General features: G+C 37.0%; 1 protein-coding gene across 2 annotated transcripts in view; it reads left to right on the forward strand.

Moving 5' to 3' along the window:
- The first annotated feature begins 603 nt into the window (after nt 1–603).
- The window catches only part of alpk3a (alpha-kinase 3a), a 29,960-nt gene continuing 16,214 nt past the window's right edge, over nt 604–14,349 (forward strand). The window contains exons 1-6 of one of the 2 annotated variants that reach the window (XM_066701823.1): nt 604–883; nt 1,254–1,552; nt 3,150–3,191; nt 4,509–4,630; nt 7,351–7,468; nt 7,843–9,250. In XM_066701823.1, the coding sequence (XP_066557920.1) occupies nt 1,401–1,552; nt 3,150–3,191; nt 4,509–4,630; nt 7,351–7,468; nt 7,843–9,250 (1,842 nt within the window). In that variant the 5' untranslated portion in view covers nt 604–883; nt 1,254–1,400. The remainder of the gene's footprint in view (nt 884–1,253; nt 1,553–3,149; nt 3,192–4,508; nt 4,631–7,350; nt 7,469–7,842; nt 9,251–14,349) is intronic. The other variant, XM_066701824.1, reaches the window with a different exon arrangement.

Raw genomic sequence — 14,349 nt, forward strand, 5'->3', positions numbered from 1 at the left:
ATTCTATAGGCAGTCATTTAAAGACTTTCTTTCTAATCCATGTTTTCATGCATACATCACTGAAATAATTGTGTAAAGCACCTCCATTCACAAATGTTTTTCTTAAATTAACCATTTTTTTATTTGATCTTTTTGCAAAGTAGAATCATTAAGTGAGTATCATTTAATAATTTATTTGAAAGACAACTTTTCTGTCTAAAAATTCTGCCAGTTTTTGGATGCTTTACAATTCTAGCACAGGATGCCTTTCTGTCCCCAAAGCACTTTTATGTTTGGAAAATGAGCCAATGTGACTAGACACCTGCATGTATTGCTCACATTAATGGACTTCCAAGGGTGGTGTCCTAACTCTTGATTGACAGGGTCATATGAGAGGGCTGTCCTCATAAAGCATACCAGACATGCTATCCCACCAAAGCAGGCTTAGACAACATCTACATGCAACAAATCCCCTCAGCGTTTTAAAACACGTGTAAGCGTTTTGCAACAGACAAGCCCCAAGAGAGTGTTCTGACTTGTTGCAAGCTCATTTAGTGCTGTAAACATTTGGAGAGCTATCATTTATAACAGAGGTTCTTTCCACTATTTTGCTCTGGGTGCAATGACCGAGTAAAGGCCCTTCAAAGTGACTATCTATAGCATGGTTTCAACTCTCTATCTGGGAGTCTTGAAGTGTTGTTTTCCTTGAGTTTTCTCTGCGTTCCCTTGCTGTCGACATGTTCCTGAAGACAAGTTTTGGAAAATGTGATGTGCACTTGTGCCTATTTGTAGGCCTGCTATAAATAGTGCCCCCGGCAGCGCGTGCTCATGTGTGATTGACAAGTGCAGTGCCTCGCGCTGGAGCGGCAGGCTGAAGTAAAGGACAGAAAGACTGAAATAAATGGTAAGTGTATTGATCATGGGCTTCCACATGCAAATCAAACTCTCGTAGCTTTTAACCCGATACCAACCACCATGTACTTTTCAAAGTTCTTGTACAAATAGTGTTCCTCTTGTTAAAAATCTAAAATCTATTGTCTGTTGGGGAACCTATTTTTAACTTGAAAAGCAATGCAACTGTACAGGCATTTCGAGGAAAACCAATGGCTTCGATTATTCTCTTACGATCCCCATTGGTTCTGTTGTTTATTCTTCTTAAGACTTTTGGATGATGATGTCGATTCTCGTTATTGTTATTTTGAGGATTGCGAACTGATATGAGCTTCTGTTTGCTCAATAGGAAAACACATCATAATCTTTCCGCTTCATTTCAGACGCTGTCCGTATAAAGTGGGCACTAGTGTCAAACCGAACTGGATTTGTCAGAGAACTGACGGAGCGTCAAGAGCTGCAGCTGAAGTTGTGCGTTTGTCTCTTTGAACCGGAGTGTTTCACGGTGTGGATAACCTGCCACAGTGGACATGGGTTCCCGCAGGCCAATGACCCGCTCGTTCTCTGGGAACGGAAGGCTGTCCAGCAGCAGCTCCGGCAGCCAGAATGGGGAAGAGGCACCTGCACCAAGTGCGAGAGCCGACAGCCGCAACTACCTGCTCAACGTGAGGCCTGAAAACAGGTAGATCCCCTGATAGCTATTGACGTCAGTGCACATGTTTGTACCACTTCAGCTTATGTCAAAAGTTCAAATGTGCAAACTGTCAGGAATTGTTGTTTATTTTATTGGAATTGCAGTTGATATATAAGTTATATAAACTTCTATGTCTTTGTGCTTTCAGTTTTCATAGGCATAGTAACACCCCCACGCCATTCTAAAGAAGAATAATCAAAGGTTAATAACACTTGGTATGGATGGCTATAAAATAATGTAACTAAACCTAGCTGCACCGCCCAATGACTGAAAATGAATGTGGAATAACCCCGAGTGAACGTCTGCAGCAAGCATGGAGATGTTTATGTATTAAATGCATGATTGCACAGATATGTATTTTTAGAGAGAGTACTGCTTTTCTCAACTACATTTTCGTCCTTTGCATGGCAACTGATTATTTGTTTTAACACAATGAGGCAAATGTGAAAAAAAAGAAAAGAATACCATAAAATGTGAACCCACTTAATAGGTTATCCTATTCTCCATAATCCCACACTCCCAGTAAATGAGACGCCGTCGCATTCACGTGTTTGAATTAAATATACCTAATGAAATAGCCTAATTCACAACATTTAGTTCCAGCAAAAAAAAACAAAAAAAAATCCATTCCCCCCTTATCCAACCCAAGTACCCGAATGCATACTTCATAAATAACGCATGTCTTTTCAATTTGTCATTTGTCACGTTGGATAAAACCATTTTTGACAATAAAAAACTGTAAACATTAAAACTGCACAATTTTTTAAAGATGATACAATATGTGATATTTGCATTTGTTGTGAAATATCCGAAGTGATGTGACTTAAATGTGTGAGGCCCCTAGTACCTCATTACAATACTTTATGCAGGGATGTAAGGATTTTGTCATTCAAGCTTTGAAAAAAACATTTATTTTTATAATTGTCCCAGTAAGAATAAAATAACATTACAAAATATATATTGTACTATTAGAAACAATGCTGGAGGGATGTCTTCAATTTTCATATCAATTTACTGTATTTCATAAGCATATCAAAGTCAACAGGACATCCTGTTCATCCTAACATCTATTGCAATATATTTGTTATTATTTATGTCACCAAGACAAAATTCTAAATGCATTTTCCTTGGAGATGTAGGCTACCTGTATGAAATTATGTATGTAGTAGTATATATTATGACATATATCATGTTCTGTATTTTGTTCAAGGTGAATTATTCATATGGATCAAAAGTAATCAAAAGAGAATCAAAAACAGCTGTTAAAAAACATATCTGATCTGATACATAGGAAATTAATGTACTTTTTTATTTGGAAAGTTAATGTGCTACAATACAATACATAAATAAATACAATAAATTACAATTTTCCTTTTAAATTGTGGGGCATATTTTGTATTTGATAGTGTTAGCAAGTTATGCACTGTACCCTGATTATATTGAACACTTAAAATACAGCTGTTACTCTATGGAATTCTGTTTGACCCATATGGTATACATTCATTGAAGTGAAAGCATATTTGTCTCTGCCCGTTGTGTAAGCCTTCTTGAGCTTACTACTTATGTTTGCTTTCTTTCTGCATAGCTACTCACGTCACAGGTACTCTTGCTACAACAAGCCATGGAGGTAATCAATACTTTTAAAAAGTTGATTGAAACTAACCTTTTACTGACAATGAACAGTGACCAGTGGGGCTCTGGCTAATTCTTGGATTACATTTTGCAATTTAGTGCTCAAGAAACGTAAATACATCCCTCTCTCTGTTAACTTTGCTTCTTTTCAGCAGGAAAAGTCTTCTTGTTGGGTGGTCATAGAAATACAGAAAGCATAACTCTATATAAAAACTATGTCATGAGTTTTGTTAATTTCTGCATTTTATGTGTGTTTTATAGAGATAGTGTTTATGTGTATTTGTTGCAGTTATTATTATTATACGAGTGTTCAACTTAAAGAATGAATGAAGAGATATACTTCTGTTTTTGTTTTTTAAGTATCACTGGTATCACAAGTTTTAACTTGTTGTTACAACAACAACAACAATTCCCAACAAAATTTATATTGTTTTTCTAAAACTAGTTCAAAATTCATTAAGGTTACTTAGCGATTTTCCCTCTACCTTAACATTAATAGTGCATTAACATTCCTTCCCAAATGAATCCCTGTGGTTTAAATACGCATTTATGTGAAAAATAGGCAAATATGTAATTTTATTTTGTTTGTTAATTGAATATGGGTTTCACCTGCTAGAGCTGGACTATACAATTATAGATACAAATCTGTTGTTAGGATCTCACAACATTGACACACTGTTTTATGAGTTAAATGGGGAAGGATCTTCAAAATTACAAGTCACAGGTGTAATAAACAGTGACACCCTTTATTTCAGATTCAGTAGACATTTTATCAGTGTATTTTGTCAAATGTGAACACTTTCCCTAGATATCCTAGATATTTCCTTAGATAATACTGAAATAAATATATAATGAAAATGGAGTTGTGTTAAAATTGAAATCACACTGGAAATAAATATTTTGGCTTAACAATCTAAGTTCATTCATCAATTACATCTAATATTTGCCTATGGTTTCTAATACAAACCATCCAAATATGCAGGATTGTACATTATCCATGATCAGTTTCTAGCAAGGTATGAATTAAATATGTCAGGCATTTAAAATGAACAAACAAAGAAACAAAATGGCAGGGTTAGAAAATGTTTAAAAATACCTATATATGTGTAGTACAGATGTTGTGGTACTTTGTACAGCCATATTGAAATGAGCATCCTGAAGAATGCTGGATTTTTTCCACGTTTCCTTGCTGCTCATTTTAATAAGGAAGAATATGTATGTTATTGTGTTTGTATAAGCTGTCTCAAAATGAGTGAGGTGTCCTTCCTATTGAGATCCAATACTTTCACGGCTATTTGTATTGTGTTTGCAGGACCACTTTCTGCAGTGTGATGGCTCATTTAACAGAGGAAACCCAGCCAACATTTGAGACTACCTTAAAATCCAAGGCTGTATCTCAGGACAGTAATGTTAAGTTCTCCTGTGTTGTTTCAGGTACAGTATCTGACTTTCTAATCCATTTTGTTTCACCGCTGGAAACCTTAACATATAAACCATTCTTGCTTGTTATACCATCAGAGAAGTAAATCAACAGAAAAATGTATGCTAAGGAAGGTTGTTAATTTAGTAATGGCAGAAAACATACTGTTACATTTTTGTCTCAGATTCGGACAAAACTGTTTTAAAAGATACTTTTGAAAGCCAGATTTTTTTAAATCTGGAAATGACTTATGTTAATGTTGGTGTTAATAAATACATACCATTTTTATAAACATATATTTTTGTAATGTAATTTTGTTCTGTAAAAAAATAATACAAAAACATTAATTGCATACTCAACCATATGTCCTCATACTGAAAGTAAATTTCTGCAGAGTTCATTTCATTTATATATATTACATTTATTTATTTGTTTAGATAGTACTAGTAGCCGGCGTATTTACCATTGTGTTTAATGACACCCAAAGGTTCTTTAAACTTAAATTATACTTTGTTTTACTAAAAACTTAACATCTGGTCAGTGCTTGTAAAACGTCATTGTTTAGGATATTAATAACCAACTGGTTTATATAATAATACGTGCATACCTGACCTGCATTGCTTAAGAATCTTAACATCTTAACCATCCTAATGGTTTTATTAAGATATAAATACTTTATTGATATAATAAAGTATTAAAATTTCAGTGGAATGTGTGGTTGTTCAAATTATGAATGAGTATAAAATATTGAATATTAAGGAAACACAAAACAAATACAATTTTTGAGTCACAGATTACTTTTGATGGGAAGCAAATCGAAATCAGATAAAAAGCATTCATTTGCAGGTACTGCAGTGAATGAAATTAAAGCATCATAGTGGCTGAGGTTTTATGGGAAGCTGTAAAACAACAGAAATAGTTTCATAAGCTTTGATTTGATCTGGCAAACATTTAGAAAGCGATGATGCAACACTCTGAAATGACATGCACATTCAATGCATACTGGCTGTGAGACACATTTTTCCTCAGAGATTTCTCTCCTTCCCAATCCACAGTTTACATTGTGTATAAACCATGTGTATCTTTTGTATTTGTCTGTTCTTTACAACTAAATGTATTTTTTAAATTATTTTTTGAAACTTGCAATGGGTTGCATTGAAACTTAACCTTACATAATCATAGCGATTATCATGTTTGAAGTCACAGAGGCACAGAGTCGAATCAGTGGGGGTATTTACATGCACAACTGATGCATGATTGTGCTCGTTCCAAAAGTTCATGAAAAAAGTATGCAATTAATTGTCATTGGCCTTATTCGTCCCATAGCAACAAATTCAACAGTCCTGCAAAATAATTCACAAGACTGTCAAGGAATAACTCAAGACCTCTGGCACGTCCCCTATATAAAGAACACTTTTAATATTTAAATAATGTGTTCAAAACCATCCCTTCATGTATTTGTTCTAAGGTTTAATTTATAGAATTACGCATATTTGTGATTGAACACATTGGATGAACAGCCTATAAATGGTTACCCAGTAGGTTAAGACCGATATATGGCTTTTGTGAAAATCATTTGGGTTAATTTATCAGTTAAAAATAAAAAGTTAGAAGTGAAGTACTCACATTGAAGTAATGTTTTAAAATAGTTTTGATTTAGGACAACACATTTTGTGTCCTTGTTTGTACAATCCATGTTGGTTATTACACAGATGTTTTTAAATTAACTCACAATGTGTTGTCCTTATTGAAATAACACATTTCTTCTAAGAGTGTAATTTAACAGTACCTTAATTGTGAATCTATGTATTAAGCCCTTTGCACTAATCGTGTCCCTGGCATCAATACTGAATGTTTTAGGTATACAGCCAATCAGGATTTATTTTTGCTTGCTTTATCATATAGGGGTTTGGATGTGTCATGTGACTGCACAGCCTAATTCTGACGAGTGCTTATATAGCCTAAGAATTGCTGTGCTGTTGTCTTTTGTACTCATACTACTTCTACCTTTACAAGAACAACTAATCATAACAATAATAGTAATAACATAATTATATTATTATTAATTATTTGTATTATTACTATCTTCTTCATGGCAGCATTCTAGCCTTCTCCTTTGTCATCTTTGTTCAGTGTAACGCCTCATGTAATCCCCTGTTCATTATTTGAATGATTTATTGCGTAAAATGTCTTTTCAGCACATTTTCAGCGCAGCGCATAAACCCTATAATTATGTTATTATCAATGAGGTTGTTTATATTGGGAAGACTAAATCTGTTCCCTAAAATAAACCCCCATGTAACCGGGGAAGCAGAACTTTCGTGACTGCAAATGCACGAAAGATGTGTTCTTATGCATTTCAGTTTTTGCATGTATTCTGTCTCATTGTCATGGATTCCTTGTTAAGGAAGTGCAAAGGGACACCAATACTATGTAGTGGTAATGGACAGTGGTAAAATGCCCAGACTCTAACCACCTGAGCCACCCAAACAATTATGTTAATCTAATTATGTTAATGTTACATGGTTAATGTGGAGAGTTATCCATATAATAATTACATTGTTTATAATACATTTCCACACTATAGTAAGAAAGTAACTAAATTGAATTACTTATTCAAAAGGGGTAAATAAATTAGTTGATTAGCCATTTCATTAAAGGGTGAACATGTGTAATAAAGTATCTATTACAGTTGGACTATGGATTATTTCCCACACTTTTTTTCTTTATCCAGGTTACCCTGAGCCTGAACTCACCTGGTATAAAGATGACATGCAGATGGACCGATACTGTGGCCTTCCCAAATATGAAATATTTCGCAGTGGAAAAACTCACACTCTGCACATTTACAAGTACGTAATAAAGCTAAGCCTGACAGACTTCAATCCAAGCACTGAAGATTTCCATCTCTTTTTACTAAACTAGGTAGCTAGTGGGGTTACATTCTTACTTTGCAACTACAATCTAGTGGTACATGTTAGGATTTATTCCTTTATTCATTTATTCTCTAAAATAACTAGCCCTGCATGGGAAACTCAGTGCCTCAGCCTTAATTTCCTAAATAATTTTCCATATGGTGCAAGAATGGGTTAATCTGAAATTGCATTAGGAGATTAATAACAAAACATTATAGAACACTTAACATGAACTTCTTTTGTTTTGTTAAATTAAACTTTTGTGCATATGCAGGTGACAGATGTTCATATTCACTGGCTTTCTTTTCCAGCTGCACTGAAGACGATGCAGCCATCTACCAAGCCTCCGCCAGAAACAGCAAAGGCATTGTATCCTGCTCGGGGGTCCTTGAAGTTGGTACCATGAGTGAATACAAAATTCACCAGAGGTGGTTCCACAAGCTCAAACAGAAGGCAGAGATTAAAAAAAAGGAGCTGGAGGAGAGTCGCAAGAGGGGCAAAGGGAAAGTCAATGTGCAGGAGGGCATGGAGGGCATGGAGCAGCTGAGAACAGTGAGTCCCGACAGAGTTCAAAGGAAACGGAGGTCGCCTGGCGAAACCCACACAACATTGCCATCCTCTTTGGAGGAGAGGGAGGACAAAGTGAAAATGCACATTCAGGATGGCGAGGCCAGGTTGTGGGACGGCACTGTGGATGTAAAGGAGCAGTCAGCTGCCGCTGCAGCAGATATGCCCAATGGTTTTATGGCGGGTTCCAAAGGAACAAACAACTCAGACTCCCCCAAAGAAAGTGCCTCAGAGAATGGTAACGAGTTCCTGACGTACATCTACGAAACGGTGGAAATAATCACCACCAGGCCTCCCAGCAAAGATTTCCTTGCCAAGAAGAAGAAAAAGATCTCCAACAGAATGGACGGAGTGGAGCACAGTGATGATGCAGGGCAGGGGGGTAGCAGTGACAACGATGTGAGTGAAGGAGGAATGAGTGTGGCGCAGTATTTATCGGAGTCCTTGAGGTCGCAGGCGCCCAAGGATACAGTGAAGTTCTCGCCCTCAGAGGAGTCGATGGATGTGGACACAGAAAGGGCTGAACAGGTTACAAGCAGGAGCAATGCTTCTGAAGTATCAGAAGATGCGGAGATGATGATACACAAGGAGCCGGAGCCCACGCTGGCCAGCCCAGTTTATTTTTCTTTGAAGGACATGTACTTTGGAGTCAAGAACGACAGTGTAGACGAAGCACTAGGAGTTCCAGAGATTCTGCATCCTGAAACAGGAAAACCTGAGGAAAATGTGCCTGTTGCACCCCTGTTAACAACCTCTGCCATCTCACTGGAAAACAATCTGAGAGAACCAGAGGACATGACAAAGGTTAATAAATCACCAAGTGGGGAAACAATACTGAGGGAAGTGGACAGCAAACTGTTGCTTCCCATGGACATTCCTTTAAATGCAAAATCACTGGTGGAAAATGCTATGGAGTCTCAAAACAGTTCTGCTGCTGAAGAAACCTTGAGAGTGGACACCTCAAATCAGGGAGTTACCTTTACAAATCCACAGTCCACAGCTCTGGAATTGGAGACGTCACTTAAAACCGAGGTCAGGTCATCTCAAAGTAAGAATGAACCAGACAATTTTCAGCTGTCTGCAGAGGAAGACATCAAATTTAAAGAGAAAGTACCGATGCAGGAGCAAGCAGCAACAGCCCTGCCTACTGAGGTAAGAGCCTTGTACTTGAATTCTGACCTCATGTATGGTTCTCCGCCAGCTCAGTATTGCAGCAGGCACTTGAGTGCTATTTATAAACAGTATAAGTACATTGGTTTGACAAGACTTGAGTATAACGACAAAAGCCGTGGCTGACACGGTTAACCCTCCCGCTTTCATCCACCCCCCCCATTTGACGATCGGTCAGAAACCCCCTGTGAACAGTTCCCTTCTAGACTGCCCCTCATGCGTTTCCAGATTCAAGATCATACTAGTTATATTGTCAGGACTGCTGTTGAGTTGAATTCAGGTAATCTCTTTCCCCTGCAAACTGTGTGTATTATATGTATGTTTCAGGATACATTTTTTCCTCCTAGACGAATAGAAAGTGCTCCAAGAATACCTTCATCTCTAGTCACCCCCTGGGGAGGAAAATAGCAAGTTAAAGGGTTTATGTGGTGCAGAAATTATTATTCTAGGATAATAGTGAGAGGAAACATACATTCACAGAGGGGCAGACATTGATACTACACTTATTCCTGACTTCTATGTGAATCTGTCTTGAATAGACAGATTTATTCAGACAAAGGGCCGGATTAAATCAAAACTTTGACCCACCCAGTAATAGCAAACTACAAACCTGTACATCATAGTGGTTACACTTATGATTAGAAGAAAGTGTCATTTTACTAAAAATGAAGCCGTACAGTTCTGTAGTTTTCTAATAGCAGGTGGGTCACATTTTTTATTTCATCCGGCCCAAAGTCTTTCCTAACAATGGAAATAGAAATGTCATGTTAAGTTAAGTTCCATAATTAAAAAACTACGGGAAGCCTTTGGAAACCTTTGTGTTTTTTCTTCCCTGCTTGCTTTTAGTTTTTTCAATATTATGAAAAACTCTTTCTCTGTAACTTAACAAATAACCGCCTTCTGTTCCAAACACTTGTCTTTAGTGGTTTTGGTTTCTGAAGGAAAAAAGGAAAACCTTGAGCAGTCCATGTTTACTTAAGGAACATAAGGTGCATCATGGTTTTAAAACAATTTCCATACACATTCAGGCAAAGCAAAGAATCAATTTGCAGTCATTCAGAAATCTGAACCATGGAAAATACAGGCTGAATATCTGTTATATAGAGTGGTAAAGTGTAGGAGGGCAAGCATGAGGAACTCCCAAGCAGCAAACAATCAAAGGCTGTGTACTAATCTCCTCATTAGATTCATTCAGATTCCTGTTACTGCATGAGTGCATGCAGTTACAGAGGAGAAAGCTCATGCTGATCCATTTGATTACTGGATTAAATTCCTCTTTTGGTTTTAACCCTAACAGCAGGTGTTAACAATTGTTTGTTTGAAGTTCTGTATCAAAGTAACAACGGTCCACTCTGAACAATGCACTTGCCACATTTAAGTAAAGTTAGCGGAAGATTTTGATTATTTAGATTCAGCAATTCTGAATCATCCACAACAGACTGACGCCATAGGAGGGGCCATGTGCCATTTCCAACAGAGGTTTTTAAAGAAGTGAAATGGCTGGTGATACTTGAAAATGCTTCTCATTTTGAGAACAAATAAGAAACGGGAAAAGGAAACAACAGTGTTTGTGACAGTGTCTCAGGTGTTGTAAGGTCAACACAGTCTCTCTCACAACAGTAAAACAAAGTTCTTTGTGGCTTGTCTATACGGAACAAACATATAGGCTATATTTATTATGTGATAGAAATGTGTGAGTCATATTTACAATTGTCCCCTTTATGTGAGGCTTAAATATATGGGATATATTGTAAATATTTTAAACATTACTATTTTCTGTTGAAAATATATGGTAGAAATTAACCTTATATAACATAATATTTTAACATATAAATATATGATTTAGAGACTAAGATATATCCTACATATATTAAATACTCAAAAGGAACCAATTGTGGTACATGAAAAATATAAGGATCATACATTTCTACCCTATATGACAAGTGTTTGTTCTATATGGATGGTTAGGCGTAATTATTACACACAGACTGTGTATTCCAGCCTGGATTTGAGATGTAATTGCCCTCACACGATACATCCATGATAAAGAAATTACAACCAATTGAGGAATTATCAAACCTGAAGTAGGGAAGTAGGTTATTTTTTTTATTATTATTATTTACAGCACAGCAATTATGAAATAATAATAAGTAATATTGATAATAATGGTTCCTGTTTTTTTAATTCCTTAAAAAAGGTGATTCATGAAAATAGGAACAATGTGACTGTGGAATGATTCGGGAGCTAGACAAGAATGTCAAGAAGGGAGTACTCAGCCTCTTTACATTCCCCAAATTCTTCACTGATCACTGTGTCTTAAAATAAACCATGTCCTCATGGTGTAATATTTTGCCATACAAAGAACACTTTAGTTCTAAATAATATTGGAAGGTGAAAGGCAAAAAATTGAATCAATGTAACAGAACACAAATAATTTACCTGTAACTGTTATATTTCCAAAGAAATATAAAAAAATGTCCATATGAAGGTCATATTCTGTACCATTCCAAACTCATTCACAGTTGATCAACTCTGTAAGTAAAATTGCTGTTTTTCAGTTTAATATTGTGAGCATGCAACTGACAGTGAAATGTGACACAAAAGGTTATTTAACAGAGAACCATTTACACTCACCTAAAGGATTATTAGGAACACCTGTTCAATTTCTCATTAATGCAATTATCTAACCAACCAATCACATGGCAGTTGCTTCAATGCATTTGAGACAGTGTGGTCCTGGTCAAGACAATCTCCTGAACTCCAAACTGAATGTCTGAATGGGAAAGAAAGGTGATTTAAGCAATTTTGAGCGTGGCATGGTTGTTGGTGCCAGACGGGCCGGTCTGAGTATTTCACAATCTGCTCAGTTACTGGGATTTTCACGCACAACCATTTCTAGGGTTTACAAAGAATGGTGTGAAAAGGGAAAAACATCCAGTATGCGGCAGTCCTGTGGGCGAAAATGCCTTGTTGATGCTAGAGGTCAGAGGAGAATGGGCCGACTGATTCAAGCTGATAGAAGAGCAACTTTGACTGAAATAAGCACTCGTTACAACCGAGGTATGCAGCAAAGCATTTGTGAAGCCACAACACGTACAACCTTGAGGCGGATGGGCTACAACAGCAGAAGACCCCACCGGGTACCACTCATCTCCACTACAAATAGGAAAAAGAGGCTACAATTTGCACAAGCTCACCAAAATTGGACAGTTGAAGACTGGAAAAATGTTGCCTGGTCTGATGAGTCTCGATTTCTGTTGAGACATTCAGATGGTAGAGTCAGAATTTGGCGTAAACAGAATGAGAACATGGATCCATCATGCCTTGTTACCACTGTGCAGGCTGTTGGTGGTGGTGTAATGGTGTGGGGGATGTTTTCTTGGCACACTTTAGGCCCCTTAGTGCCAATTGGGCATCGTTTAAATGCCACGGCCTACCTGAGCATTGTTTCTGACCATGTCCATCCCTTTATGACCACCATGTACCCATCCTCTGATGGCTACTTCCAGCAGGATAATGCACCATGTCACAAAGGTCGAATCATTTCAAATTGGTTTCTTGAACATGACAATGAGTTCACTGTACTAAACTGGCCCCCACAGTCACCAGATCTCAACCCAATAGAGCATCTTTGGGATGTGGTGGAACGGGAGCTTCGTGCCCTGGATGTGCATCCCACGAATCTCCATCAACTGCAAGATGCTATCCTATCAATATGGGCCAACATATCTAAAGAATGCTTTCAGCACCTTGTTGAATCAATGCCACGTAGAATTAAGGCAGTTCTGAAGGCGAAAGGGGGTCAAACACAGTATTAGTATGGTGTTCCTAATAATCCTTTAGTTGAGTGTATATTGAGCAGGGTTTATGTCTAGTAGTGGTGTTCCTTTAACTGCATTAAATACTTGATAGAATAAACTCCAACCTCAAATATTTACACCTAAATATGATTTAGGGCTTAGTCATATTAGACAGCACAGTCAATTTATTTAACTGTTATCATCATTTTGTCTAATTGTTAGTCATCTATTTGTCCTGTTATGCTTGGCAAAGAACATTAGATTAATTTAAGAAAGTACTGTAATTCTGATAACAGACATGTTTTTATGTGTCACATTTATACATATACTAGAGTTAGTTGAATTTGAACAAGCAATGTGACAGTTCAGAATTATTGAATGTAGTAGGAATTAATTGATTGATTAAATTAATTTGATACACCAGTCAATGTTTATGAAAGGGAAAATAAGTTGGAGAAGTACACAAGTGTTCCTCTTTTTCCCAGAAAGTGTTTGGACAAGGGCTGGGATTAAATCAAAACTTTGACCCACCCTCTAACAGAAAACTACACAACTGTACTCAGTTGCGGCTGCATTTTTAGTAAGATGTCACTTTCTCCTAATCAGTAATGTAACCGCTGTGATGTACAGATTTTTAGTTTGCTATTAGTGGGTGGGTCAAAGTTTTGATTTAATCTGGCCCAAGTTCTCAAGAAGAAACAGCACACTGTTCTCACAGTGCTATTCTCTGGTTACCTCAGTGAAATTCGTTGTTGTCATTTTCTGTGAAAAACAAACTTTTGGTGACTGTAACTCATAATGAGTCATCAGCCCTGCCCTTTAAAATAAAGGAAATGCTTTTGTTTCATCAGCCTACAAAGGAGGTGCAAAACTACCACATACTGTAAAATTTGCATACAATAACACATTTCAAATCTTTTTCGGTGTTCTAAGAAATCTTGGAAGTTGACAGCATAACAGTATCATTATAGGTACGGGGGGCGAAAACAGAAATACTGTTTTGCAATCCCATGAGGATGTATGATGCAATCAAATGAAAGTCATATTTGGTAATCCATAGAACCTGATGCCGCAGTTCAGCACACTGTGTGTTCCTAGAACACGTAAGAAATGCTGCTGCTATTTTTAAATCATATTGCAGATAACTTGTAGTCATGCGCAGCAAAAGCAGAACACAAGCCATCAAGCAGCTGATTTAAGAGGGGATACAGCATCCAGTCTCAAGCCCACTGTGTGGTTGTTTTGAAACTGGAGAAATTACATAGCAGTACACAGCTTTGT

The sequence above is a fragment of the Amia ocellicauda genome, chromosome 4, assembly GCF_036373705.1.
Source record: "Amia ocellicauda isolate fAmiCal2 chromosome 4, fAmiCal2.hap1, whole genome shotgun sequence".
NCBI lineage: Eukaryota > Metazoa > Chordata > Actinopteri > Amiiformes > Amiidae > Amia > Amia ocellicauda.